Below are 26,727 nucleotides of genomic sequence, written 5' to 3'. Positions count from 1 at the left end.
ATTCTTTAAATTATCCTTACTTCTTGATTCAACTACTTTTCCATCTAAAAGGGAACTTATCTGCAGTTACAAAAACTAAAGATTTCTGAAGAAACAGCTTATGTTCCTTCTGGTGTTACATAAATTAGTATTTCATCTACTTTTTCAATATTTGCATGTGAAATATACCTTGAACACCACTTGCATATGTTTCTGCAATAACACATATTAAGTATATCTGTCTCACACATCAGGGCAGAATTTACTTTTTTTCTTTCTTTTGAATGCCTTATAGCATTATCAATGAGTCTATTGCCTGAGTTTCCAGGACTCTATATTCCATTCAGGCAATAAAAATACAGGAAAATCCACAAATATGTCTAAAAAAATACAGTAAGATTGTTTTTTACATTATTTAAATGGAGAATAAAAACTAAAGCAAAAACAAAACTCTCATTGGTAGAGTATTTCCACCCAACTCAACAGAGAAGAAGTACCGTATTTTTCGGACCATAAGACGCTCCGGACCATAAGACGCACCAGTTTTTAGAGAAGGGAAATGAAGAAAAAAAGATTCTGAAACAAATAGTGTCCTAAAATATTTTATGTGCATTAAAACCCAACATCACAGTCATAAACACATGTAATCAACCCTGTAAAGTAAACAGCAGCATTTAGAACCATTTTAGAGCCGTTCAAGTAAAAAAACTTTTTTTTTAAAGCATATGTGTAGGCTATATTTGGACCATAAGACGCAGGGACTTTTCCCCCCCACTTTTGGGGGGGAAAAAGTGCGTCTTATGGTCCGAAAAATACGGTATTTTTAAAAATTACAGATATATTCACCATCCCCAAACTTTAATTGTAGAGCCCAAAGTGTTGATATTACCAAAATATATATAAATTAAAAATACCGTATATGAAAATTAAGGAAGAGCCACAAAATATTCTTAAATATACTCACAGAAAGATAATTGTTAATGTCCACATCATCAGTAATTGTTTGGCGCTCTCCTTTATAGTTGATTTTCCGAAACCTTCGTCGAGACTGCCTGGCAGGAATTTCTCTTTGGAGTATATTATCTTCATTATCTTTGGAATTCTCTACCTGAAACACATGTTCACATTCTTGATTAAACATCCAATTTTTCCATATTACTGACAGTCTATGGAGTCTTAACAAGCTCATAAGGAGGCTTCATTCACTTCTTGCAAGAAACTGCCTCAAGAAAATTGTCTGTATAATGCTCATGAGTTCAAAAAAGATTAAAGGTGACATCATTATAAATACCTGGAGACCACAGTTTCCTTCCAGGAAATAGTCTCTCTTGCTCACACAAACATACTCTAAGCAAAGTCACTTACCAGAAATGAAGACTGTTAACTACACCTACACATTCAATAATTATAACTTCTTTGCCAGACTAATTACAAGCTGCCTGATCATATACATATTTTATTTAGTGAACAATCAAAAATTTTATTTCAGTGAACTTATAAACACTAATGTATTAGTGTTTGGTGTCCTTATTAATGTATGACAATAGCCAAGCGTGAGGCTGGCATTTTTTAAGGAAGAAGGAAAAATTAATATGTATCAAAGGCATAAAATGGTCTGGTGTGCCTATACATTAAACTATTTAGTTCACACAACAGCCCTGTAAGCAAATATTGCTATCTCTAATTTATAGATGAACAAAGTAAAACCCAAAGAGATTAGTGACTTTCCAGTCACAGAACAGTAATACTTACTAAAAGTGAGTTGGAATATAGGCCTATCTCTATAAATTATGCTACAGACTCAAGACCACACTGTCTGTCTAATCACAGACTAAACCATACTTTTTAAAACTTACTTTTACAAATAATATGTCCTAAAGCATACTTTATGATTAGCTTCACATCCAATAAGCAACATTTTCCGTTTCCACCTTTCCAACTACTTTTCCTACAATGTTGTACCTTTTGCTAATATAAAAAACTCCCAGTCACCCAAGTATGAAATTTCATCAACATTTCCAATTTTTATCTTCAGTTGTTTCTTAGAACTTGTCAATTCTTTTTATAAATCACTCTCACAATATGCTTTCTTTTAAGGAAGAAGGACTTGCCCTAACTGGTTTGGCTCAGTGAATAGAGCGTCGGCCTGTGGACTAAAGGGTCCCAGGTTTGATTCCAGTCAAGGGCATGTACATCCCCAGTCGGGGTTGTGCAGGAGACAGCTGATCGATGTTTCTCTCTCACCAATGTTTCTAACTCTCTATCCCTCTCCCTTCCTCTCTGTAAAAAATCAATAAAATATATATATTTTAAAAAAGGACAGTTACTATAGTAGGCGGTTAGACAGACATGAGCAAACCAAGGACCGTAGGCCAGGCATAGAAGGTCACCAGGGTGAAAAGCCCTGGATGCCTAACACAGGACAAAATTAGGAAAACAAGGATCTTGCCCCCAAGATAACTTTTCCTCCCCGAGCATACTGCTGGCCATGCAGCTTAACTCCCCTGACCCTCTACTCCCTGGCTTGTTGCTAGTGATGTGGTAACCTCTTTCTTAGAGAAGGAACAAGGGGCCAAAGAGTAGCCTCCTGGAACTTGCATGGCCACTCCCTTAAAACACTGACTCCTAGGCATAACTTCTACCCTGTTTCCCCGAAAATAAGACAGTGTCTTACATTAATTTTTTCTCCCAAAGTTGAGCTAGGTCTTATTTTCAGGGGATGTCTTAACTTTCCATGTGCTAGGTCTTATTTTCGGAGGATGTCTTATTTTCGGGGAAACATGGTAGACTTCAGTTGTGTTTCAGCTCCAAGCTCAGAAAAGCAGCAAAACAAGACAAGCCATGCTATGGCGGAGTCAGGACCAATTGCACTAACTAATGACCTCTTGCCCTGTCACCAACCAATCAGTAGAGACCACAACCCTGAAAGGACACACCTGGAAAGCTGATGAATATTCTATTAAGATCATCCCTTGTGACCTACTCTAATCTCCATCCTTAAAAGCCCTCAGGACTGAGGACCTAGCATTCTTTCCCTCTCAGAGACACACCCACACCTTTCCAGTCCTCTCCACTGCCTCCCAGCCCTGTGTCTCCTAAACTCTAAGGGCCCTTTCTGTCTTTGTAACTTGTTTCCTGAGCCCATTCCTTCTACAGCTCATTTATTCTACCTCTGTGTCTTGGTAAATAAACTTTCATAGTTTTAGTCTTGGCTCTGAATTACTATTTTAGCCAAAACTCAAGTATTGAAGTTGCTGAAGCAAGGTCCAGTCTGACTCTATTCTCATTGCCAACATTTTTACTACTACTTATTCTAGTCTTAATCACTTCAGTCTTGAAATATAGTAATAGGTGATCCTGCTGTTTCTGGCATGTTCCTTTCTAATTCCATCTGGCACGATCAGATAAATTACCTAGATAAATCATTATGTCAAGTCTCCTATTCAAAATGCTACAATGGACCTCCCTAAGGTCACCAAATAAAATTTAAACTATTATATTGGGTAGTCAAAGTTACATACACGCCATTCCCAAAATGTTTTTTATCACTCTATCTTAGGTGTGTAAGCCTGGAAAAAAACTCTCTCTTAGCTCCTCCCCACCAAAAACACACACACAAAAAAAACAAAAAACAAAACCTCACAGAAAAGCTCTAATGAGCTTTTATCTAAAATTTCCTGATGATTTCTCAGAAAGAACCGATGTCTAAGCTGCTGTGTTTTTAGTATGAGAGTTCAAGAGTAAGTGGCCAAGTCAATGCAACTATTCATGGTCCTCATAGATAAGTAACATATTCTGCTAAGTAACTATTTCATCAATTTTGTATTATCCTACCCATTCTATCTTCACATGCTGAAACACTACCAATCACTTAAGACACACCATCCATACCACCAGAGACATTCCTTTCCTCAGACTATTATGACTCGTTTATTGAATGCACACATATGCTGACACCCACTGGCACCAGGTCAGCCAAGGCGGGTGCGATGCGATTGGTCGGGGGCCTGGCCATTGCTCCACAATCACCCAGCAGAGGGCAGCCCAGGCCACTCAGCGTCAGTGCTGCGGCAGGTGGGCGATCTATCACAGAGCCCTGGCTGGGTGGGCAGGGCCCACCTCTTTGGGGCTATCAGTTTCGGGGCTCCAGGACTATGAGAGGGCACAGGCTGAGCTGAGGAGTGTATGAATTTCATGCACCAGGCCTATAATACACACACACACACACACACACACACACACACACACAGCAGAATCATACTTGCAAGCACTTCAATGTATTGGAAGTATTAGAAAATATAAAGCTATATTTGAAAAACACTTTCAAAGATAAACTTGAAAATGAGCCAGAGGTTATAAATAACAAAGCAGTTGATAATTGACCAGGCCAAAAAAAAAAATTCTTCCCTAAGTATCTGTCCTCTCTCCTCACTACCAGGCTAACAAGCAGTGAGTAACAAGAGGGACAAGAATATCCTGCCTGAAACAAAAACAGTCTGCAGCACAGTCAGAAAGAGATGAATATAAGAAATCATAGGAGATATAGAGGTTGAGCTGAAAAGATTAAACATGTATGTAAACAAATTTCAAGAAGATGTTAAAGAAAGAGGAATGAGACATATCAAGAAAGAAAATGACTTTTTCTATTTAAAAAAAAAACACAAAAACCGAAAGTAGCCCAATAAATCCAATGCAGGATAGTTAGAAATTACAACTATAAATTCACACAATAAAGGTAAACACAAAACTTTAAATGAGGCCAGAGGAAAAATATAGATCAGCTATAAAGGAAGGGTAATTAGAATAATCACTGGCATCTCAAAAAACAATGGATACCAGTAAAGAGAATATATTGAGTGTGCTGAAGACAAAAAAAGATTCTTCTCCTAAAATTGCTTTCATAGCAAAATCAACTTTAAGAAGGATGCAAAGTAAAGCAATTTTCAGGCAAAAAACAAACAAACAAACAAACAAAAAAAACACCCAGCTGAAATGTTTGCCAACAAAACACCTTTATAAAGAAAAATTTAAAGGGGATATCTCAGACGTAACACATGTGCACATAAGTAATGTTTCAGAGATGAGAATATTTAAAATGAAAAAACTCTAAGTACATTATCAAATATTTGTATAAGTATTTTATACAAATAATGATTGCATAAAACAATACAATAAGGAAAAATTATGGCAGAAATCAGTAGAACTAAAATACTGAATAATTGCAATTACATTTGGATACAGTCACCAGCATTAAACGTTTATAAGTTCACTACTTATTAACTTTGGTTATTTTAGGAAGGCATATAAAAACAGCTCGAGCCCGGCCAGTGTCGCTCAATGGTTGAGCATGGACCTATGAACCAGGAGGTCAGGATTTGACTTGCGGTCAGGGCACATGCCTAGGTTTGGGCTCTATCCCCAGTGACATCATGTGGGATGCAGCAGATCAATGATTTTCTCTCATCATTGATGTTTCTCTCTCCTCCTCTCTCTCCCTTCATTTCTAAAATCTATAAAAATATATTTTAAAACAAACAAACAAAACAAAACAAAAAATGAGTAAAGAGCTAGAAGTAGCATAAAAAAATAGACCAAACACAATGGCAGGATGAGTACTTACTATAAGAGAAAACAAAAATAAGAGGGAAAAAAAACCACGAGCACATAATGTGGTAAAGTTAATCCAGCCTGTCAACAATCACAACGAAGGTACATGGAAGTCATTCCAGGTTAAAAAAAAATGACACACAACCAATTTTACACCAAAATGCAGAAAAAAAGGGCAACAGTCCCCAAGTATTAAAGCTCACAGCATCCTGATAAAAAATTATAACAAAAGAGAACTAGAAATGAAAAGCATAGGCTAACATCTTTCAATAAGAAGTGCAAAAATCCTAGACTCTATGATCAAATTGGGCCCAGAAATGCAGAAAAAAAGATAAATAACTCAAGTCAAACTTTTACTGGGAATGCAAGGGTATTTAATATTAGAAAATCTGTTAATATAAATTATATTAAAAGACAAAGGAGGAAAAAGGCATAAATCAATGTAACAAATACAGTAAAAGTTTCTGATAAACTTTTAGCAACATTTTTTGACACTCAAGATACCTTTTGATAGATTTTATGAACTTTTGACAGAATCCCAAGTTTTTGTACTTCTCTGCTTTCTGACACAAGAAATCCCAGTCAAATAATTATCTACTCCACATGTGATGTTATCCATTATTTCATGAAGGGTTATATCCTGGTTATAAATGGAGTAATGGTATTTACATACCATAATCTGGGTTCTTTAACCTATAGGAATAGTTAAAACTACTTGGTGGGCACTCCTTCCAAGCTTTTAAAATGAAAAGCCCAGGGGATAACATTTTTTCATAAAGTAAAACAACTTAGAAAATATTTTTTTTTTAAAGTCTTATGTTGATACTGACAATTCCTATTCAAATTTTGAACTAGAATTGTTACTTAATATATGTGATTTGGTATTAACTCTGTTAGAAAAAAAAGTTGACTCCTAATGACAATAATGCATTTTCCTTATAATAGGTAGATGAAGTACATTTATATTTACTGGTATGATAAATATTTATCTCAAATTTATAACATTTTATAATTATGTGTATTTGGCTATATTTATTTCTCTCTGAAATGTTCCTTGCTTTCAAATTAAAAGTTTTTTTTTTTGTACTTAGGAAGACCTACATTTTTTTTTATACTATAACCTTTTTCTGTTTTATCGATTGGTTGATTTTAGAGGGGAAGAAGGAAACGGAGAGGGAGGGGGAAAAAGAGAGAGAAATGCATTTGTTGGTCCACTTATTTATGTATTCATTGTTTGATTTTTTATGTGCCTGGCCAGAGATCAAACCCACAACCTCAGGACCTTTGCATATCAGACCAACGCTCTAATCAACTGAGCTACCCAGCCAGGGTTTGCAATTTTTATATATTGAGATATAATTCACAAACCATAAAATTCAACCTTTTGAAGTGTACAATTCAGTGGCTTTTTAATGTACTTACAGAACTATACAACTAATATCTAGAACAGTTTCACCATCCCCCAACAAAAAAATCTCATATCTATTAGCATTTACTTTTTGTCCCTAGGAATTTCCCTATTCCAGGTATTTCATAAAAATGGGATCATACCATATGTGGCTTTTTGTGTTTGGCTTATTTAGAATGTCTTCAAAGTTCATAATGAAATATATATCAATACTTGATTCCTTTTTATTGCAAAACAATTTCCCATTATATGGACATATTAGAGGCCTGGTGCACGAAATTAGTGCAAGGAGCCAGGCAGTTGCAGCCCCAGTTGCCTCAGGCCCCATGGCCCCGCCCACTGGTTGTTTTAAAAGGTCGTGTGGAAGGTTGCTCTGGAAGGTCATTCTGCTGTCTGGTCTAATTAGCATATTAGCTCTTTATTATATAGGACTAGGGGCCTGGTGCACGAAAATCCGTGCATTCGGGGTGGGGGTATATCTCAGCTCAGCCTGCACTCTCTTGAAGTCTGGGAGCCCTCGGGGGATGTCCACCTACTGCCTTCGGCCTGCTCCCCAGGGGATCAGGCCTAAGGTGGCTGACAGACATCTCTCTGGCAGCCCGGGAGCCCTTGGACATCCTTAGCACTGCCAAGGAAGTGGGAGAGACTCCTGTCACTGCCGCTGAGCTTGCAGCTGTCAGCACAGCTTGTAGCTGAGCACACTGACCACCAGGGGGCAGCTCCTGCATTGTGTCTGCCCCCTGGTGGTCAGTTCCCATCATAGCAACCTGTTATTCCACCATTAGGGTCAATTTGCATATTATCCTTTTATTATATAGGAAGATAACGTTTTGTTTATTCATTTATCAAGTTGATGGGCATTGGTTTGTTTCTTTTAGTTATTATGAATAATGTTATGAACAGTAGTGAACAAGACTTTATGTTTTAAGTTTTCAATTCCCTTGAGTATATACTTAACAAGTGAAATTGAGGGGTCACCTGGCAACTATATTTTAACTGTTTGAAAAACTATCAGATTGTTTTTCAAAGTAGTCTCATCATTTTATATTTCTCCCAGCAATGTATAAGAGCTTACATTTCTCTATACCGGATTCTCAACATTTTTCATATCATGGCACACATAAACTACCGTATTTTTCGGACCATAAGACGCTCCGGACCATAAGACGCACCAGTTTTTAGAGAAGGGAAATGAAGAAAAAAAGATTCTGAAACAAATAGTGTCCTAAAATATTTTATGTGCATTAAAACCCAACATCACAGTCATAAACACATGTAATCAACCCTGTAAACAGCAGCATTTAGAACCATTTTAGAGCCGGGCAAGCACACAGAGACCACACAGAGCCGGGCAAGTAAAAAACCTTTTTTTTTAAAGTATATGTGTAGGCTATATTTGGACCATAAGACGCAGGGACTTTTTCCCCCCACTTCTGGGGGGGAAAAAGTGCGTCTTATGGTCCGAAAAATACGGTAATTACTAAAATTCTGTAGTACATTAAAAATATATATTTTTTGCCAATCTGACAAAAAATAGGTCTAATTTTTATTTACATAACTAGTGGCCCAGTGCACAAATTCATACATTGGTAGTGTCTAGTCAGCTGGGGGAAGGGCTGCAGGCAGTTGGCAGCCCTGCCCCCTGGTCAAACTCCCAGTTGAGGGGACAATTTGCATATTAGCCTTTTATTGTATAGGATAATAAAAACGACTGCTCCTATCCTTTTGGCTCCAAAGTGACTTTTTAAAAACAGCAGGTGCCTATACTTGTATATAAGAATTTCTGGTACTAACAAATAACCAATCATACAGAACCTTATTATATGACATGACCAATAAGATGTAACTCTAATATATAACCTATATATTTATGGTTCAACACAGCACTGGTGTTAGCTCTTGTAAATTTTTTTTCTTTTTTACAATCTAAGGGAAAAGAAGTCAGTGCCTTTCACTAAATAAGTCAGGTACTGCATATTTTATAAATTTTTGTGGCACACTGGTTGAAAAAAATCACTACTCTGTACCATTGCCAATGCCAGTTATTGTCTGCCTGTTTTCTTATTACCTTTTACCATCTGTTGGTAAAGAGAGTCTTTCTTGTACTTCTACACATTTTGCTAAGTGTGCCAAAAATATTAAATCCTAACTGCTATTCACTTAACTATTTTTCAGAGTTGTGTTGCAGCAAGAAATCCTGAAGGATAAGTACTGTTTCTGGCTGAATTAAGAGCAGCTTGCCTACTGTAACACCAGTACATTCCCCAAGCTCAGTGTTTCTTAGCTGCAATGCAAACCTACTATGTGTTTGGCATCCATGTGGCCATCTAGCATTAACTCCATGAGACTTGGGGAACAAAGGAAACCTACAGAAATATGTCAATCATTATTCTGTTTGTTACATCATGAGTCATAAAGTCTTTTGTTTCTGGCCCAAGTGTTTTGAGCCAGAAACCCATCTATATATATTGCAATATAAATAAATGGCTAATATGCTGTGTTCCTCCCACTGTCTGACCGGATGCTATAATGCACACTGACCACCAGAGGGCAGATGCTCAACACAGGAGCTGCCAAGCTGCAGTGACTTAGCAGTGGCGGTTCTCAGGTGATACACCCTGAAACCAGAGAGGAGGAAGCCCGATTCCTCGTGGGGCCATGCGATTCCACCTTCAGCCATGGGATATGATGAAGCTGGGGCACTGTCCGCCCTGAATCTGGTTTACTGCACACTTGCGATTGCATTCCACACCCTGTGCGACAGCAATTTTGCAGTGTCCCCTCGCACTCTGAGACCTCTCGGGGGATGTTGGAGAGCTGGTTTTGTCCCAATCCCCACAGGCCAGGCTGAGGGAGCCCATTCACTCCGCAGAGGCTGGGGAGAGACCACGGGAGGTGACTCCAGAGTAAGTTTGGCCCACCTCATCCAGTTTCGCCCCACTTTTTAATTTCTAATTAAATTTCTAATTAATTTCCTTTCAATGTGCATGAACCCGTGCACCGGGTCACTAGTGAAATGATAGCTTGTAAATACAGGAAAATCAAATCCCAGACCTGATATTCTCTAACTTAGCAGCTTTTCCTGGTATTTTAACTCTTTCATCCATTGTTTATTCAATGCACAAAATAATCAATGAACATTCCTTTTTCCTATTTCACTCCTTTTCTTCCTTTTTCCAGTTGTCTTATTTCTACTTTATCACAACATGTAACATATGTTCAATAGTCTTTCCCTCACATCCCTCCCTATCTTATTTTTAGTCGTAGCAAATTTCTATATTTTAAATGCTCATCATCACTTTTTTTGCTGAGGTTTTCCCATTTATTTCTTAGTTGGATAAAACATCCTCTAGCAGATTCCTTAAAAGTAGTTCTGCATTATTCCTCAAGTTCTTATATGCTGAAAGCTACTTTTCCATAACCTACTTATCTAAAAAGCTGTGGCTGGATACAAAATCATTGGGTCACATTTTGTTTTTGTTATTTTTTAAATGCCCCTCCATTGTTGCCTATTTTTGGTTACCTTAGTGGATTTTAAAAATGTCTAAACTAGTGTAATTCTTTTGTCTTTGGGAGTTATATAACATTTGGCCTAGAAATAATGAGGATTTTTTTTTATCTTTGAAATTTAATAGTTTGAATTTCCACTATTTTCTTTAGTACTTGTTTTTTTCCAGCTTTGCAATATAACTGACAGATGTATAATATTGTATAAGTTTAAGATGATGTGATTTGACACTTTTATATATGCAAAACATTACCAGACAACACTTAGCTAACAAGTCAATCATGACACATAATTGCCATTTCATTTATGTGGTGAGAACGTTTAAGATTTCTCTCAGTATCTTTCAAGAATATAATACAGTGTATCTAACACTTTTTACTTCATTCTTTGTATAATTTTATTCACTTGGTTCTTTCCCTTCCTTTCTTTCAATATACCTTATTACTAGTAAATTTTCATTTGAATAGACTCTACCTGGGGCACCTTGTAAGTTATTTGTTCCAAATACAATTTTTCTTTGTATTCTATTTCCTTATTAAGTTCATACTCCTTTTACTCCATTTTCTTTTGCCCACTTTCTTTGCTTGGTTTTAAAATTTGATTTTACATGGTTTTTTATATAATATCCTCAAATGCTTGATTGAATATATGTTGTTCTGTCTGGAGTGTCATCAGTTTTCATGTTTGTGGTTATTTTTCTGGGGTGGGGAGGAATTTCTCACCGTTGATATGTAATTAATATCATCTTCTTATATTTTTGTAACAGCTACATATGGATTTATTAATTTTCTCTTTTTACCTTTTTATGGTACTAGGATGTTTTTATAAGATTCCTAGTTTAAAAGGTTCCCTCCTTTGTCGAATATTTTGAAGTCCAGATATTTTAGGATGCATTTTTCCTTTTGTTTTGCTGGTGGGAGGGGTAAAGACCTTGATTTTGTGTTCACTTTGTCTTGTAGAAACCTAAAACTTCCCCATGTACTTTTCTTCTTCAGCATTTCAATGCCAAAGAAAACTTGTTTCTTTTTATCTTCTGTCCTAACCTTGAGTTTATGCACTTAGAATACTTCTGCAAATTACTCATAATTTAAAATAACTTCCCTACACATGTACACATACATTTAATTTAAAACTTAATGAGATGGTCAGTCTTTCTGGCAGTGCAGGTCAACTTGACATCCATTTGCTAGCTTCCATCTTCTGTTTTCTGCAGTTCTGCTTAGTCAGCCTTTGCTCATCACAGAGCCTCATTGAGAGATAGGAGTAAGATGGGAGTGTGAGAGATCACATGCTAGGGATTAGTGGTTTTACTTTTATTTACAATTATTTTCAAATTTGGGCATTCTCTGTTTTCAATTTATGCTACAAGTAGTGTGTGTGTGTGTGTGTGTGTGTGTGTGTATGTATATATATATATATATATATATACACACACATATATATATATATGTTGTTGTTTTTTTTACTCTTCTTATACGGTTGTTTTAGGAGGAAATATTGAAAGAGCGGTAGTTAAGTTGTTACTATTTTCTCTGATTACCTAGTAAAGTCAGATTTAAAAGTTAAAATAATGAACTAATAAACTTCTATAAAGCAATGCCAGTTAAAAGATCAATGATATTGTCATGGGGAAGGTCTTTCTAATAAGCATGACTGCAAATCAAAAAGTCGTAACATAAAAGGATAAAAGTAGAACAAAATAAATAAATAAATGACAAAAATTCATGTTAGATATAAAGTTAACAAAAGATAAATTTATAAATAAAAAGGCTCATTAACTTACTAATGTAAAGCTTATAATGTAATGAACAAATAAATAATCCAAGTAGAAAAATGGGCCAGAGATATAAGAAAAAACAAGTCCCCAATAAAGTATATGAGAATATGCATAAGTTAAAACAAGGAGATTTCCATATAATGTGCTAGATTAAGATGACTAATATTTCAGATAACCAGGAGGGTGTTTATCACAGGTACCAGTATTCCCAATTACCTGTGGAATTATTCAAATTTGTATAAATATATAGTGCATAATAAAATCATGACAGTACTTATCAAAATAGTACACATATACTTATAAACATATATACACTCAGACCAAGCATTTTTATGAGTTCTTAATAATTTCAGATGCACAAAAGATTTGTACTGATTCAAAATGTTCAATACATTTTTCAAAATATATTAAAATAGTGAATAACTGAAGAAAAACAAGAAGATTCATCAATATGATAAAATGACAAATCCTTCAGAAATCTCAGAAATAAAAATCTTGAAATTATTTTGGATTATTTTCTTCTATAACGCATAAAGCATTTTAAACCATGCTGATCATCAATAAAATGTGGACTTGGAATTAAAAATCACCAATCAAAAATATATATACTAATATACATAATGTGATTTTTTGGTGATTTTAAAAATTTTATGTGTATATCTGCATTTTCCCCCTTAAAACATTTGAGTATAAATTGAATAGAGTGCTTCTTGATCCCAAACATGTCAACATATATTTCCAAAGAACAAAGATTTTGTCTTACAAAATCTCAGTACAATTATCAAAATCAGGAAATATGACTTAATAATCTGAGATCAACTGTACCAACACTTAACCTATGCCCTCCTTTCAATATTTAGTATAAAATCAAGCGTTGCTTTTAGTAGTGTCTCTTTTCTCCTTTAATCTGGAACTGTTCCTTCATCTGTTTCTTGACATTGGGATAGTTTAAGAGTATAGACCAGTCAATTTATAGAATGTCTTCAATTTGATTTGTCTGATATTTCCTAATAATTAGATTCAGGTATGCATTTCTGGCAGGAATATAACAGATAATGATTTTAGTCCTCAGTGAATCATATGAATCAGGAGTGGTATGATATCAGTTTGTATCTATGTTGATAGTGGTGGGGATGATTTTTGTTACAATGGTATCCTTTTCGTTTCCCCATCAGAAACCTGATAATTTTTCCCTTTGTAAGTAGTCTGTGGGGAGATAACTCTGAGGCTATGTAAGTGTTCTGTTTCCAATAAACATGAGCCACAAGTTTTACCATTCATTGATGATTTTCTAACTTAATCTTTTGATCCATATTTATTATTTGTCTTTGGACTATTAGGAAAACCTTTCCTTTTCCCTTCTTTCCTTCCTTCCTCCCTTCCTCCCTTTCTCCCTCTCTCTCTCCTTTTCCTTCCTTATCAGTAGAACTTACAAATTCCAGTATTATACATGGAGGTACTATCAATTACTATGATTTTTTAATTTGTATTACACCAAATTGTCCCAGATTTGGTCAATGTAAGTCACTTCAATCTTCAATCTGGATGCTCTGTCCTTTTGCCTGGCCCCTCTAATTTTTGGAATAGTTCCTTACTTTATAGGGTGGGTGATGAGAATACTTTGTATTTTGATATAGAGGTAGGTTATAAGGAATATGCATTTTTTAAATTTAAACAAAGTGTAGATTTAAAATATATAAAGATGTGTATGTAAAGACTATAGCTAATAGTGCTTTCTACAATGTTATGGGCAAGCAAGTCTTCCAATGGTATTTGTTTCCATTGAGAGAGTGGAAAGGAGGGAGGGAAGTAGGAGGGAGAGAGAAATGTCGATGTGAGAGAGACACACCTATTGCTTGCCTTCCTCACATGTCCTAACTGGGGCCGGGGATCAAACCTGCAACCTAGTTATGTGCCCTTCACCAGAAATTGAACCCGAGACCCTTTGATGCATGGGCCAATGCTCTAACCTCTGCAGCACCAACCAGGGCTGAACAAGCTATTCTTACACTGCCTTATGTGTAAGTAAATATATTGAAAAACAAGTTTCTCACTGATAGAGAAGATATGAATAAGGAAAAAACAAAATAAACTCTGGGTTTTAAACAGATATACAGATTAGAAAACAAATACAGACAAGTGTATACACATATATGTAGTGTATACATACACTCAGACATTTTCTAGCTCTCTTCCCTGAGAGGCCTAATAGCAATTAGTCACATAGAGCAATGACAACAACTGGCAGTCAGATCTCAGTTTCTCTCCTTAGAGAAAAGGCTAACTCCAAGTTTGGGGTGGAGAAAGTAAAAGTTTTCCCTTTAATTTCAAAAGAAAACTAATTTAATAATTACTCTGAAATGGTTAAGTTTGATAATTTTATGTTAATTGTATTGTATCACAATAAAACAATGTAAATACTATAGTAAAAGCACTACTCTTTCCCCATAAAGTATGGAAGGGAAGGGGGGGGAGGGGTAATATCAACTGATAAATAAGAAAACCAGAAGTGCCTGAGATAGTTTTCTTTTTATCAAGTAGATAAAAATAGTTCCGAGGCTGTAATAAATATGCCATCTATAACAAGATAAATAAGATAGTTCCGAGGCTGTAATAAATATGCCATCTATAACAACACTTAAAGAAAATAAACATAAAATACATAGTCTAAGCCTTGAACAAACTTAATTCAAGCACAATTCACTCAATACTTATTATGCAGGCAGTACTATACAAAATAAGACATATAATCTTTGCCTTTTAAGAGCTTAAAATCCTTTTCTTTTTATAAAATACTAGAATCCCAAGGTATGAAATTCGTGCAAGGGGCTTGGTCCTGGTAGCCACAACGGCTTGCCTGGGCCCTTCAGCCACAGCTTCACCTGGAAGGTCGTTCGGCTGTCTGATCTAATTAGCATATTACCCTTTTATTATTATACATAGGACACTCGCCCAGCCAGCGTGGCTCAGTGGTTGAGTGTCAACCTATGAACCAGGAGGTCATGGTTCGATTCCTGGGTTGTGGGCTCGATCCCCAGATGTAAGGCATATAGAAGGCAACCAATCAATGATTTTCATCACTGATGTTTCTATCTCTTCTATCCTGAGATCAATCAATCAATCAATCAATAAATAAAATATAGAACCCTTAACTCTCAATAGTGTAGATGATGCAGTTTGGGGGAGAGAAAACAGAAACTACTTGAAGATGTCAATCTGACTATAGTCTTAGAAAATTGTTTAGTTTTTTTAGTGCCCTGGCATTCAAATGCTTCCTTAGGAATTCAACCTCACTTCTCAACAGTTTAAATCAAATCAAATGACATGATCATCTACATGAGATGCAAATAGGACAATGGGCCCATTCAGTATAAGCTATTTTCTAGTAAGGTCATCTCAGAACAAGGTAAAAGAGAGCTGTGTTCTGGATTTTTCTAATGCTTAAAAAAGAGTCAGTGTTTTCTCAAGTTACATCAACTACCTAGCTTTCTTAGAAAAAAGTAAAGAATTATTCCTTAAGTACACTCTTAAAGTAAAATTATTAAGATCTAAGCCATTTCTTAAATAGAATTGTCTTTCATTTTTTTCTCTTTCCTGCAAGTTGAAGGCACAGAACATAGATATTCAATTATTATTAAGTACATTGAAGAGAAAAGAGAAAATACTTGAAACTTTAAAGCCTTTATTTAAAATTTCTGGTAGAAGTGGTAAAAGAAATGACCAAATTTGGAACCTGTTATATATAATTGTATCATATTTCAAATTCTCTCAAGAATCAAAAAAATAAAAAATAAAAATTTAAGTAGATAAAAATGTGTCAAACTTGGTAAATAGTTCTGATGCTACTTAATAAAATATTTTAAAAATCATAGTAATGGAACCTCCTTGAGTATTTGAAAGCCTACTACATTTAAAGTTGAAACTAAAGCACATCAAAAAACAATTTAGCATTCTTTAAAGTTCTTACCACAATCATTTCTGAAGGCTCTAATACAAGACAATCACATCCTCTTTTTCCTCCAAACTGTTTACCAAAACTATAAAAACAGAAAAACAATTTCTTTAGTAAGGGTTACAAATAAAATATATCAATATAGGAAAACAAACAAACCTCCCCCCTCCACTTGTTAACCAATAAATTCTGATCCTATCACTTTTATTAATAAGATTTTCTTAAAATCAAGAGATAACTGACCTCAATACAGTTCAGTGTGAAAATTCTTTAAAAATTTCTGCCTTTAACTAGTCTCTAAAACTGATTATAGAAGACCCCTCCTTGTCTAATCTCAAATTTTAAACATTTATCAATATGTGCTGAATTAAAGTAAAAACACTCCTAATACAGACTAAAGCCACAATTATGGAATATTTTATAAAAGTAAATTATTATTTTGGGAGCAGTTTTAAATAAAAGCTATAAACAACATTAAAAATATTCACATTAGACTATATAAAGAAATGTTGCAAGAAACAGAGGTGATTCATTTAAAAATAGTGTTGGAGTCACTGACTAGCTCTTTGGAAAAAACTAAAATTGGACTGATTCTAAAAGAAACTATTTTTATATTTGTCATCTGGGAGGACATTTCTAATGAAATAAAACAAGAAAGCATTTATATAGAAATAAATTGATGTTTTAATTTTAAAAAGTAAACTAAGTACTTTTAAAGGTAGGGAATAAAATACTTGATAATTATATGATACAAAAGGTAAACATATGATGCAGAGTGACTTATAAAATTACAAAAAGCAATCTAAAATATCATATATGTAAAAATTAAGTACCATGGCCAATTATATTATATGTATAATTTATTCTAAAAACCAAATATTTGAAAAAATCTCCATTAATAATGCAAATAAAATATAAAATACTAAATAAAGAAATATGTCATTTATAAAACACTATGTCTAAAAGTAAATTGTTTTATTGTATACTAGAGGCCCAGTGAATGAAATTCATGCACTCAGGGGACAGGGTGGGGGGGTAGGTGGGTGGTGGTGGTGTGTGTGCCTGCGCCTTCTTGCAATCCAGGAGCCCTTGCATCCTTAATGCTGCCACAGAGGCATGAGAAGCTCCAAGTTCTACCGCCACTGTACTCGCCAGCTGTGAACCCAGCTCAGGGCTTCTGGCTGAGCGGCAGTGACTACCAGGGGCAGCTCATGAATTGAATGTCTGCCCCTGGTGGTCAGTGTGTGTCATGGCGACTGGTTGTTCTGCCATTTGGTCGATTTGCATATTAGCCTTTTATTATATAGGATTAGCAACAATGAAATTATAAAAAAATCTTTTAATTCCATTTAAAATACAATAAGAACATACACTAAGAGATAAATTTATCAAATACTAGAGGCCTGGTGCATGAAATCTATGTGTGTGTGGGGGAGTTGTCCCTCAGCCCAGCCTGCACCCTCTCCAATCTGGGACATCCCTTTCACAATCTGGGACTGCTGGCTCATAACGAATCGCCTGCCTGCCTGCCTGCCTGCCTGCCTGATTGATCCTAACTGCTTCTGACTGCAGCCTAATTGCCTCTAACTGCTCCCCTGCTGGCCTGATTGATGCCTAACTGCTTTCCTGACGGTCCAATCACCCCCAACAGCCCTCCCCTGCTGGCCCAATCACCCCCAACTGCCCTCCGCTGCTGACCCAATGGTCCCCAACTGCCCTCCTCTGCCAGCCATCTTGTGGTGGCCATCTTGTAATGACATTGGGGTAGCTATCTTGTGATGATGTGAGGGCGTCCGCAAGGGCGTGAAGGCCACCTAGGCTATTACTAGTATAGATGCACGAGACAGCTAAAAAACTACCAACTAAAAAACTATATAACACTGCAGAGAGAAATTAAAGATGACCCAAATAAAATGAGATACATCTTGTTTATGGGTTGTTCTACGTATTAAATGCAATAAAAAAGTTGCCTTAGGAAAATGTCAAAACTCCAAAATTTGCATAGAAATCTAAACCTAAAATAGCTGAAACTATTTTGGAAAAACAAGAACTGGAATATTTATATTATGAAATTTCAAGATATAATGTAAACCTAGAATACTTCAGATAGAATAGCATCGAATCAACTTATAGATCAATGAAAAAGGATAACAAAATCAGACCCACACATACATGTTCAATTAATTTTTGATAAAAGTATCAAGGCAATTCAATGGGGGGAAAGTATTTTCTGTAAATACTGATGAAAAACCCAGATAGCAAAACAGGGGGAAAAAAAAAAAAAAAAAAAAAAAAAAAAAAAAAAAAAAAAAAAAAAAAAAAAAAAAAAAAAAAAAAAAAAAAAAAAAAAAAAAGACCTTACTATAACACCATAAATAAATTAGAAATGATGACATAAATAAAAAATGGAAATTATAAAATTCTCACAGCAATAAAATTTTTATACATGCCCTACCAGTGTTTCCCAAACTTTTGACATATGTGTACCCCTTCTATAAATTTTGTAACGCTGAGTACCCCTTGTACTCATGAGAAGGTAGAATTAGGTACAGCTAAGCACGGTGCAGTGCATATCCCCACCAAACTCCGGTGCAACGCGTACCCCCACCAAACTCTTCCCGTACCCCTGGGGGTACACGTACCACACTTTGGGAAACACTGCTGGGCCTACATGATAATTAGGAAGTTTCCTTCAGTAAATTTAGTAGGTTTAAAATATTTTATCATGAACAAGTTTTAAATTTGTCAAAATTTTTTGTTTACTATCCCTCTCTTCCCCCCTGAAATAAATTAAAATATATTTTATATATATATATTTTACTGGATTTGGTTTCCTGTTTTTTGTTAATGGTTTCTACATGTATGTTTATGAAAGATAATTTGTAGTTTTCATTCCTTGTGTTGTCTAGCATTGGTATCAGGGTAACACTGGCCCCCAAAAATAAGTTAAAAGTTTCTTCTCTTCCCATATTTTCCAAAAGGTTTGCACAGGATATGTAATAATGCTTCCTCAAATGTTTGAAAAACATTTAACAGTAAAGCCACCTGGACCTAGACTTTTCTTTGTGGGAATATACTTACTAATTTCTTTACCTTTTATAAGTATATTCAAAGTTTCCATTATTTTTTGAGTGTATTTATGGTAATGTCTATCTTTGTAAAATCTGCCCATCTGTTAATATAAAATAGCTCATAAAATTCTTTAATAACTCAGTTGACCTTTGAACTGCACAGGTCCATTTACATGCACATTTTTTTTCACTTAATGTATTTTCTCTTATCATTTTCTTATGGCATTTTCTATTTTCTAGCTTACTTTATTGTAAGAATACAGTATATAACATGCAAATATTTGTTGACTGTTTTAGGTTTGAATAAGGCTTCCTCCAGTCAACAGTACACTATTACATACCTTTCAACTCAACTTGAAAAGGAGGGTCATTACCTGAACTCGAGTAGTTCAAGGATAACCTGTACTTTTAATTTCTTTAGGATAGTAATATGCTCTTTTGTGTCTGATTTTGATACTTTGTGTCTTCTCTTTTTTACATAATCAGTCTCAAGATTTATCATTTTGTTAACCTTTTCAAGAGCCAACCCTTCAATCATTGATTTCTCTCTATTGTTTTTCTGGTTTATGTTTCATTAATTTACTTCTCTTTGCTTTGAGCTTACTTTACTATTCTTATTGAGATAGAATTTAAGATGACTAATTGAGACCATTATTGTTTTCTCATATATTTCCCTCTAAGATGCTTTAGTTGTCTTATATAATTTGATATGTGTTTAAATTCATTCATTTCAAAACATTTTCTAATTTCTGTTGTTAACTCCTCCTTGACCTATGGGTTATTCACAAATGACCCATTATCCCTCATCACCCCATTATCTGTGTCCACGGGTTATGCATACATTGGTTGATCTCTTACTATCCACACTCCCCTGCTTTCCCTTTGAGGTTCAACAGTCTGTTCATGCTTATATGTCTTTGGGTCTATTTTTGTTCATCAGTTTATTTGGTTCATTAGATTCAACATATGAATGAGATAATGTGACATTTACCTTTCTCTCACTGGCTTATTTAGCTAACCATAATACTCTCCATCGATGCTGTATCAAATGGTAAGAGTACTTTCTTTTTTATTGCCGTATAGTACTCCATTGTGTAAATGTATCTTGTTTTGTAAATCCACTTATCTGCTGATGGGCACTTAGGCTGTTTCCAAATCTTAACTATTATAAATTGCGCTGCTATGGATATAGGGGTGTATATATTCTTTCTGATGTTACTTTTGATGGTGCTATATGTGTCTTGTGTACATATATGTTCTGTTCCTTCTGTGTCATGTTTTGTCTTATGTTGTATTTTGTGCTGTTTGGTCAGCACAACCACACACGGCTGGCATGGTGTGGTAGGAAGTAAGCCACATAATCAGATACCCCGAGAGGAGACACCATCCACAAACCAGACAATAACATTCAAGACCCAACTACAAGATGAGAACACAAATATCTCAAGTAGGGGGCCTCCCTAAAACACCCAGCCCAGGAGATCTGAGAGACTGCACCACTGGGTCTCACAAAGTATCTATTACATAAGACCAACCCAAAAAATCTGGGTGGCATAGCAGTTTGATCTAATACATAGAAACAAATACAAAGGAATAGCAAAAATGAGGAGACAAACAACCCCCAAATGAAAGAAAAGGAGGAATCACCAGAAAAGGAGCTAAATGAAATGGAGGCAAGTAATTTGTCAGAGAAAGAATTCAGAGTAATGGTTACAAGGATGCTTTAACATCTGAATGGGAATTACATGTAACTCAGGAAAAATTATAAAGAGCTTGAATGAGAAATACACCAATACGAGTATAAATCAAGAGGAAATGAAGAATGAAACAGCTGCAATAGAGAACATCAGAAGGTTTCAACAGTAGTCTAGTTTTCTGAATACAATTTACCTAGTAAATCCTCTTCCATCCTTTTACTTTCAACGTCTTTATTCTTAAAAGTAAAGAATTTTCTACAGACAGCATATAATTAAATCTTAGACTGTCATAGAACCTGATTATCTCTAACTTTTAAAAAAATATATGTTTTTATTGATTTTCGAGAGGAAGGAAGAGGGAGAAATAAAAACAACAAGGATGAGAGAGAATCACTGATTGGCTGCCGCCTGCACAGGCCACACTGGGGAGTTAGTCCGAAACCTGGGCATGTGCCCTGACCAGGAATCGAACTGTGAAAGAAAATTAGTAAAATGTGTATGAAAATCTTCCTCCTATCAGAGTCTGGGGTGTCGATGGGAACCAGAGTCAAGTTGTATAAAAAGAATTATACAACACAACCAAGTGGGATTTTCCTAGGTATGTGGGGCTGGTTCAACATTCAAAAATCAATTAAATGCAATCCACTATATAACCAGACTAAAAAAGAAAAATTGCATATCAATAGATGCAGAAGCAGCATTTGACAAAGCAGAACATCCATTCATAATAAAAATTATCAGTAAACAAGAAATAGAGGAAAACTCCCTCAATTTGATAGACTAATAAAAAAAACCTGATTTTGCCAAAACCGGTTTGGCTCAATGGATAGAGCGTTGGCTTGGGGACTGAAAGGTCCTGGGTTCGATTCCAGTCAAGGGCATGTATCTTGGTTGCAGGCATATCCCTAGTAGGGGGTGTGCAAGAGGCAGCTGATTGATGACTCTCTCTCATTGATGTTTCTAACTCTGTATCTCTCTCCCTTCCTCTCTGTACAAAAATCAATAAAATATATTTTTAAAAAAACAACAACAACAAAAAAACTGATTCCAAAATTTATATGTAAGTGCAAAGAACCTGTAATAAGCAAAACAATTTGGCAAAGTTGGAGGACCCATACTACCTTAGTTTGTGATTTATTATAAAACTATAGTCATCAGAATAACGTGGTTCTGCAACCAGATAGAAAAATAAATTAATGAAAATAAGTAAAGATTTGGGAAATAGACCCACAAATATATGGTCAATTAAAGTTAGGTCAACAGATGTTGAAACAACTGAATATGTATAGATTAAAAGACAAAATTATATCTATATATCATACCCTGTAAAAAAAGTAGCTCAAAATACATAATAGTGTGGACCAAAAAGGCGCTGTTAAAGTAACCTCACAGGGTGATTTAACATAAATTCCTAACTAGGCAGGTCATGGTGTGTAGTCATTCCCCAGGCCTATAAAAAGGTTTATGGTAGGTTTGTGGTAGGCAGTTAGACAGACATAAGCAGAGAAAGGACCTTGGGCCAGGTACAGATGGTCACCAGGACAGAAATTTCTGAGTGCCTAACAAAGACAATTATAGGATGGGACCTCATTTCTCCCCTAGCATATCACTGGTCTTGCAGTTTGGATACCATGACCTTTCCTCCCTAGAGATAACATCTAGGCCTCAGTTATATTTCAGCTCCAGGACCAGAAAAGCAGCTAAACCAGATAAACAATGCCACACTTCAGAACCAGCTACATTGAATAATGACCTCCTGCCCTGGGACCAAATAATCAATCAGTGGAGACCCCTAACCTGAAAGTACACACCTAGAAAACAGATGAATATACTATTGAGATATCCCCTGGGACCTCTCCTAAAATCTTCACCCTTAAAACCCTTAGGACGAAGGACCCAGCATGCTCTCCCTCCTGAGAGCATGCCTGTACCTTTACCTTCCCCCAACCCCCAGGCACTTCACTTTGACCTTTCTAATTTCTAAGCTCCAAGGGCCCTTCCTTTGCTTTTATAGCTGTTTCCTAAGCCCATTTCTTCTATGAAATACTACTTCTACCTCTGCGATTTTATAAATAAACTAGTGACCTGGTGCACGAAATTCATGCACATTAAAAGGGAGTTAGAGGGAATATTTTAATATTGCTATTTGCCCTTTTTCTATAATAGAAGTGCCAGAAAGAAAATTAGTAAAATGTCGCCCAAACCAGTTTGGCTCAGTGAATAGAGTGTCAGCCTGCGGACTGAAAGGTCCAAGGTTTGATTCTGGTCAAGGGCATTTACCTTGGTTGCAGGCACATCCCCAGTAGGGGGTGTGCAGGAGGCAGCTGGTCGATTTTTCTCTCTCATCGATGTTTCTCTCCCTCTCCCTTCCTCTCTGTAAAAAATCAATAAAATATATTAAAAAAAAAAAAAAGGGATTTAGACAGGGTACCTGCCCCAGAGAAAGGGCTGTTACTAGATGTAGCTTCTTATCTGAGCGATCTATCTGTGTTAGGACAAACATCTAATTACTAAACATCTGCTTTTATTATCCTCTGAATTACCCTTCTCTCCTATGAAGACACAGGCCCCTATCCCATTCCTTAACTCAGATTAACATATACACCTTAACTGACTTTGTGGGGCCCTTGTGTATAATTATATTTGTTTTTCTCCTGTTAACCTACATTATTTTGATTAAACCAGCCAAAGAAACTAGAAGGGTAGAAGGAAATTTTCCCTCCCTTACATTACAAAGCTACAGTGTAGTATTCAAGGATAGACAAAATATAATGGATAGATTAGTAGGAGCCCAGAAACAGGCACACAAATATATGGATATTTGATTTACAAAAATGGTGGCATTGAATAAAATACAGGAATCCATATGAAAAACCATGCAACATTATATCATGCTCAAAATTTAATTTTAAGTAGACTATAGATGTAGATGTGAAAGGAAAATAAGTTCTAAAAAAAAAAAAATAAAGGAAAATATCCTCAGGTACAGAAATATTTCTTAAGCAAAGAAGACACAAAGGAAAAGACTGAATAACTATAGTAAAGAACCTATGTTCATGAGAACAAATAATGCAGGCACGAAGTGGGGAAAAGATATTTGCAGCATACATAACCAATCAAGGACTCTTATTCAGAATATATGCAAAGAATTGCTACCTCTCAATAACAAAAGACAATGCAGTAGAAAAATGGAGAGCAAATTTTAAAAAGCACTTTACAAAAGAGGTTATGCAAATGTACTCATCAGCAATCAATAATATACATATCAAATGTATGATATATATATATATTCTCAACAGAATAACTAACATTAATCCATCAAAAATATTAAAAATAAGAATGTGAAATAACAGGAATTCTCATACACTACTATGTGTAAATTGGTACATCCACTTTTGAACACAACTTGCAAATTAACAATGAGAGCTGAATATAGATACACCTTAGGTATATTGTACAGGAATTTATGCACATGTGGGTCAAATGTATAAAAAATGTTCACAGCTACTTTACTAATGATGGCCCTCAACAACACAAACAATAAAATGCTAAGCAATAAGAAAGAATGAACTATAACTACCTACAACAACACAGATGAATCTGAGAAACATAGTATTGGACCAAAGAAGCCATACATAAAAGAATATTGCACGTTTATATTCATATTAAGATTGAAAATAACAAAACTAAACTACAATGTTAGGTTGCACGACCTCAGGCTAAAACTTGACAGATAGTCAAGACTGATTAAAACTTAGGAAAATGATGGATGATCTTTGGGGGAGGAGGAGAGCTTATTTGAGAAAAGACATGCTTTCTCAAAGAGCTAATTTGAGAAAACACAGCTTCTACAATGCTGACAATATTTATTTCTTGATTTTGGTAGTGATTAGGCAAATGTTCAATTTATAGTAACTCACAGAAATTTATAAACATTCATTTTTCCCATCTACTTCAAAATAACGAAGCAATATTTCTTTTTGGGTCAGAAATAGGAAAAATAAGTATAAATACTGCTTTTATTTCAAAAATATATTAGACACTAGAAAGATATGCAAAACGTAATAAAAATAGGTATTTATCAATGCAAATTAGTTTAATGATGTGGATGACAATAATAGTGAGAATAATACTTCTTAAAATACTTATTATATATTTTTTTAAATATATTTTTATTGATTTCAAAGAGGTAGGGAGAGGGAGAGATTAAAAAACATCAATAATGAGAGAGAACTATTGATCGGCTGCCTCCTGCATGCCTTCCTCTAGGGATCAAACCCACAACCCGGGTATGTGCCCTTGACCAGAAACAAACCTAGGACCATAGGCCGACACTCTATTCACTAAGCCAAACTGGTCAGGACCTGTTTTGACTTTTGAATAGTACAAATTTATTACTTTGTAAAAAAAAAAAAAAAAAAAAAAAAAATGTCTTTAGAAAATAGACAATGATACTTAAAGGTGAAAACCTTTCTCAATCCCAATAACTAGCAGAATGTCCGACACATGCAGGCACCTCAAAAAATGTTTTCTAAATAAATTAATGCTTTGGAGCTTGAGAAAATCAACTGAAATGCTGGTTCCTTCCCTTTTTTGCCTCCCTATTCCTGGTTATCTGTAGAATCCATTTCCAGAACTGCCTCCCCAAGAAATATCTTTCCATGTCACACAACATATTGGCCCTTTTTAAACAAATCAGTTATCTGAATTCAAGGCAAGACAATCTTTTTCTGTTTTAATGCTGTATGTTTCAACATTTAATATTATCGATAGAAGTGTTTTAGGTTTTTATTTAGAAGGTTAATGATGTTTTTGTGGCCAGAAATATGCCAGAAAAACTTAATTCTTGTATACATCAATTAGCCTACAGTAAAACTGGTTTGCTTTGTCATTTCACTTAAAATAAGTTTCCAAAAAACTTCTACAATGTTAAGTGAGTACTTAATGCTTTTCAGGAACATACTTCTGGCTTGCTACTGGGTTTTGAGAGAGACTGAAAGTCTAATCACGAATCATATCAGGTGATTATAGCCTCAACTTCCCATCAGGAACTGCAACCTAGCCATAAGGGTTGGGCATGAGAAGTAGCTAGCAACCTATTATTAAATATGGTATATAAGAGACTGAGTTTACCCAGGTCCAGAATATCTTGCATGATCAGGTGGCTCAGACTCCTTCAACACCAACTCCTGTTGCATTGCCTCCTCCCTCAATCTGTATCTATGCCCACCTCTTATGAGTTGACTGAGGAAGAAAAAACTTGAGCCTGTTTTACAAATGAGTCTGCACAAAGAGGTGACACCACCCAAAAGTGGATAGCCACACTCAGAGGTAACACTGGAGGAAGATGGTGAAGGAAAATCCTCCTAGGGAACAGAACTTCAAGCAATACATCTGTTCATTTTGTCTCAGCTAAAAGATTATGGAACTAAATGGGCAATTACTAATGGTTTGGTTGAATGGTCAGGGATGTGGAAAGAACAGGATTAGGAGACTGGTAACAAAGAAGTAGGAAGAGGTAGGTAGAAGGATCTCTTTCAGAATGGGCTTTGAAGATTTTCTGCACCCCATGTGGAAGCCCAAAGGGTATCCGTCGTAGAGGTGGCTTTCAGTAATCAGCTTAGTGAAATAACGTTCTCTTTGGGTGTCAATCAAGCACTTTCCCCAGCCACCCCACTGCTGCTGGGTAACTTATCTGTCAACAGTAGAGACCAAACTGAGCCTCTGT

The 26,727-nt window shown here is 35.5% G+C and overlaps 1 protein-coding gene across 10 annotated transcripts in view; it reads right to left on the bottom strand.

The window, feature by feature from the left end:
• Window positions 1–26,727, bottom strand: part of RAPGEF6 (Rap guanine nucleotide exchange factor 6) — a 142,513-nt gene that overhangs the window by 100,669 nt on the left and 15,117 nt on the right. For all 10 annotated transcript variants that reach the window (XM_036424588.2, XM_045576314.1, XM_036424584.2 and 7 more), the window contains exons 5-6: window positions 16,247–16,316; window positions 944–1,087 (exon numbers count right to left, since the gene is read on the bottom strand). In XM_036424588.2, the coding sequence (XP_036280481.1) occupies window positions 944–1,087; window positions 16,247–16,316 (214 nt within the window). The remainder of the gene's footprint in view (window positions 1–943; window positions 1,088–16,246; window positions 16,317–26,727) is intronic.

This window comes from Pipistrellus kuhlii, unplaced genomic scaffold (genome assembly GCF_014108245.1).
Source record: "Pipistrellus kuhlii isolate mPipKuh1 unplaced genomic scaffold, mPipKuh1.p scaffold_m20_p_8, whole genome shotgun sequence".
Taxonomy (NCBI): Eukaryota; Metazoa; Chordata; class Mammalia; order Chiroptera; family Vespertilionidae; genus Pipistrellus; species Pipistrellus kuhlii.
This window is presented reverse-complemented; position numbering and strand designations above follow the sequence as displayed.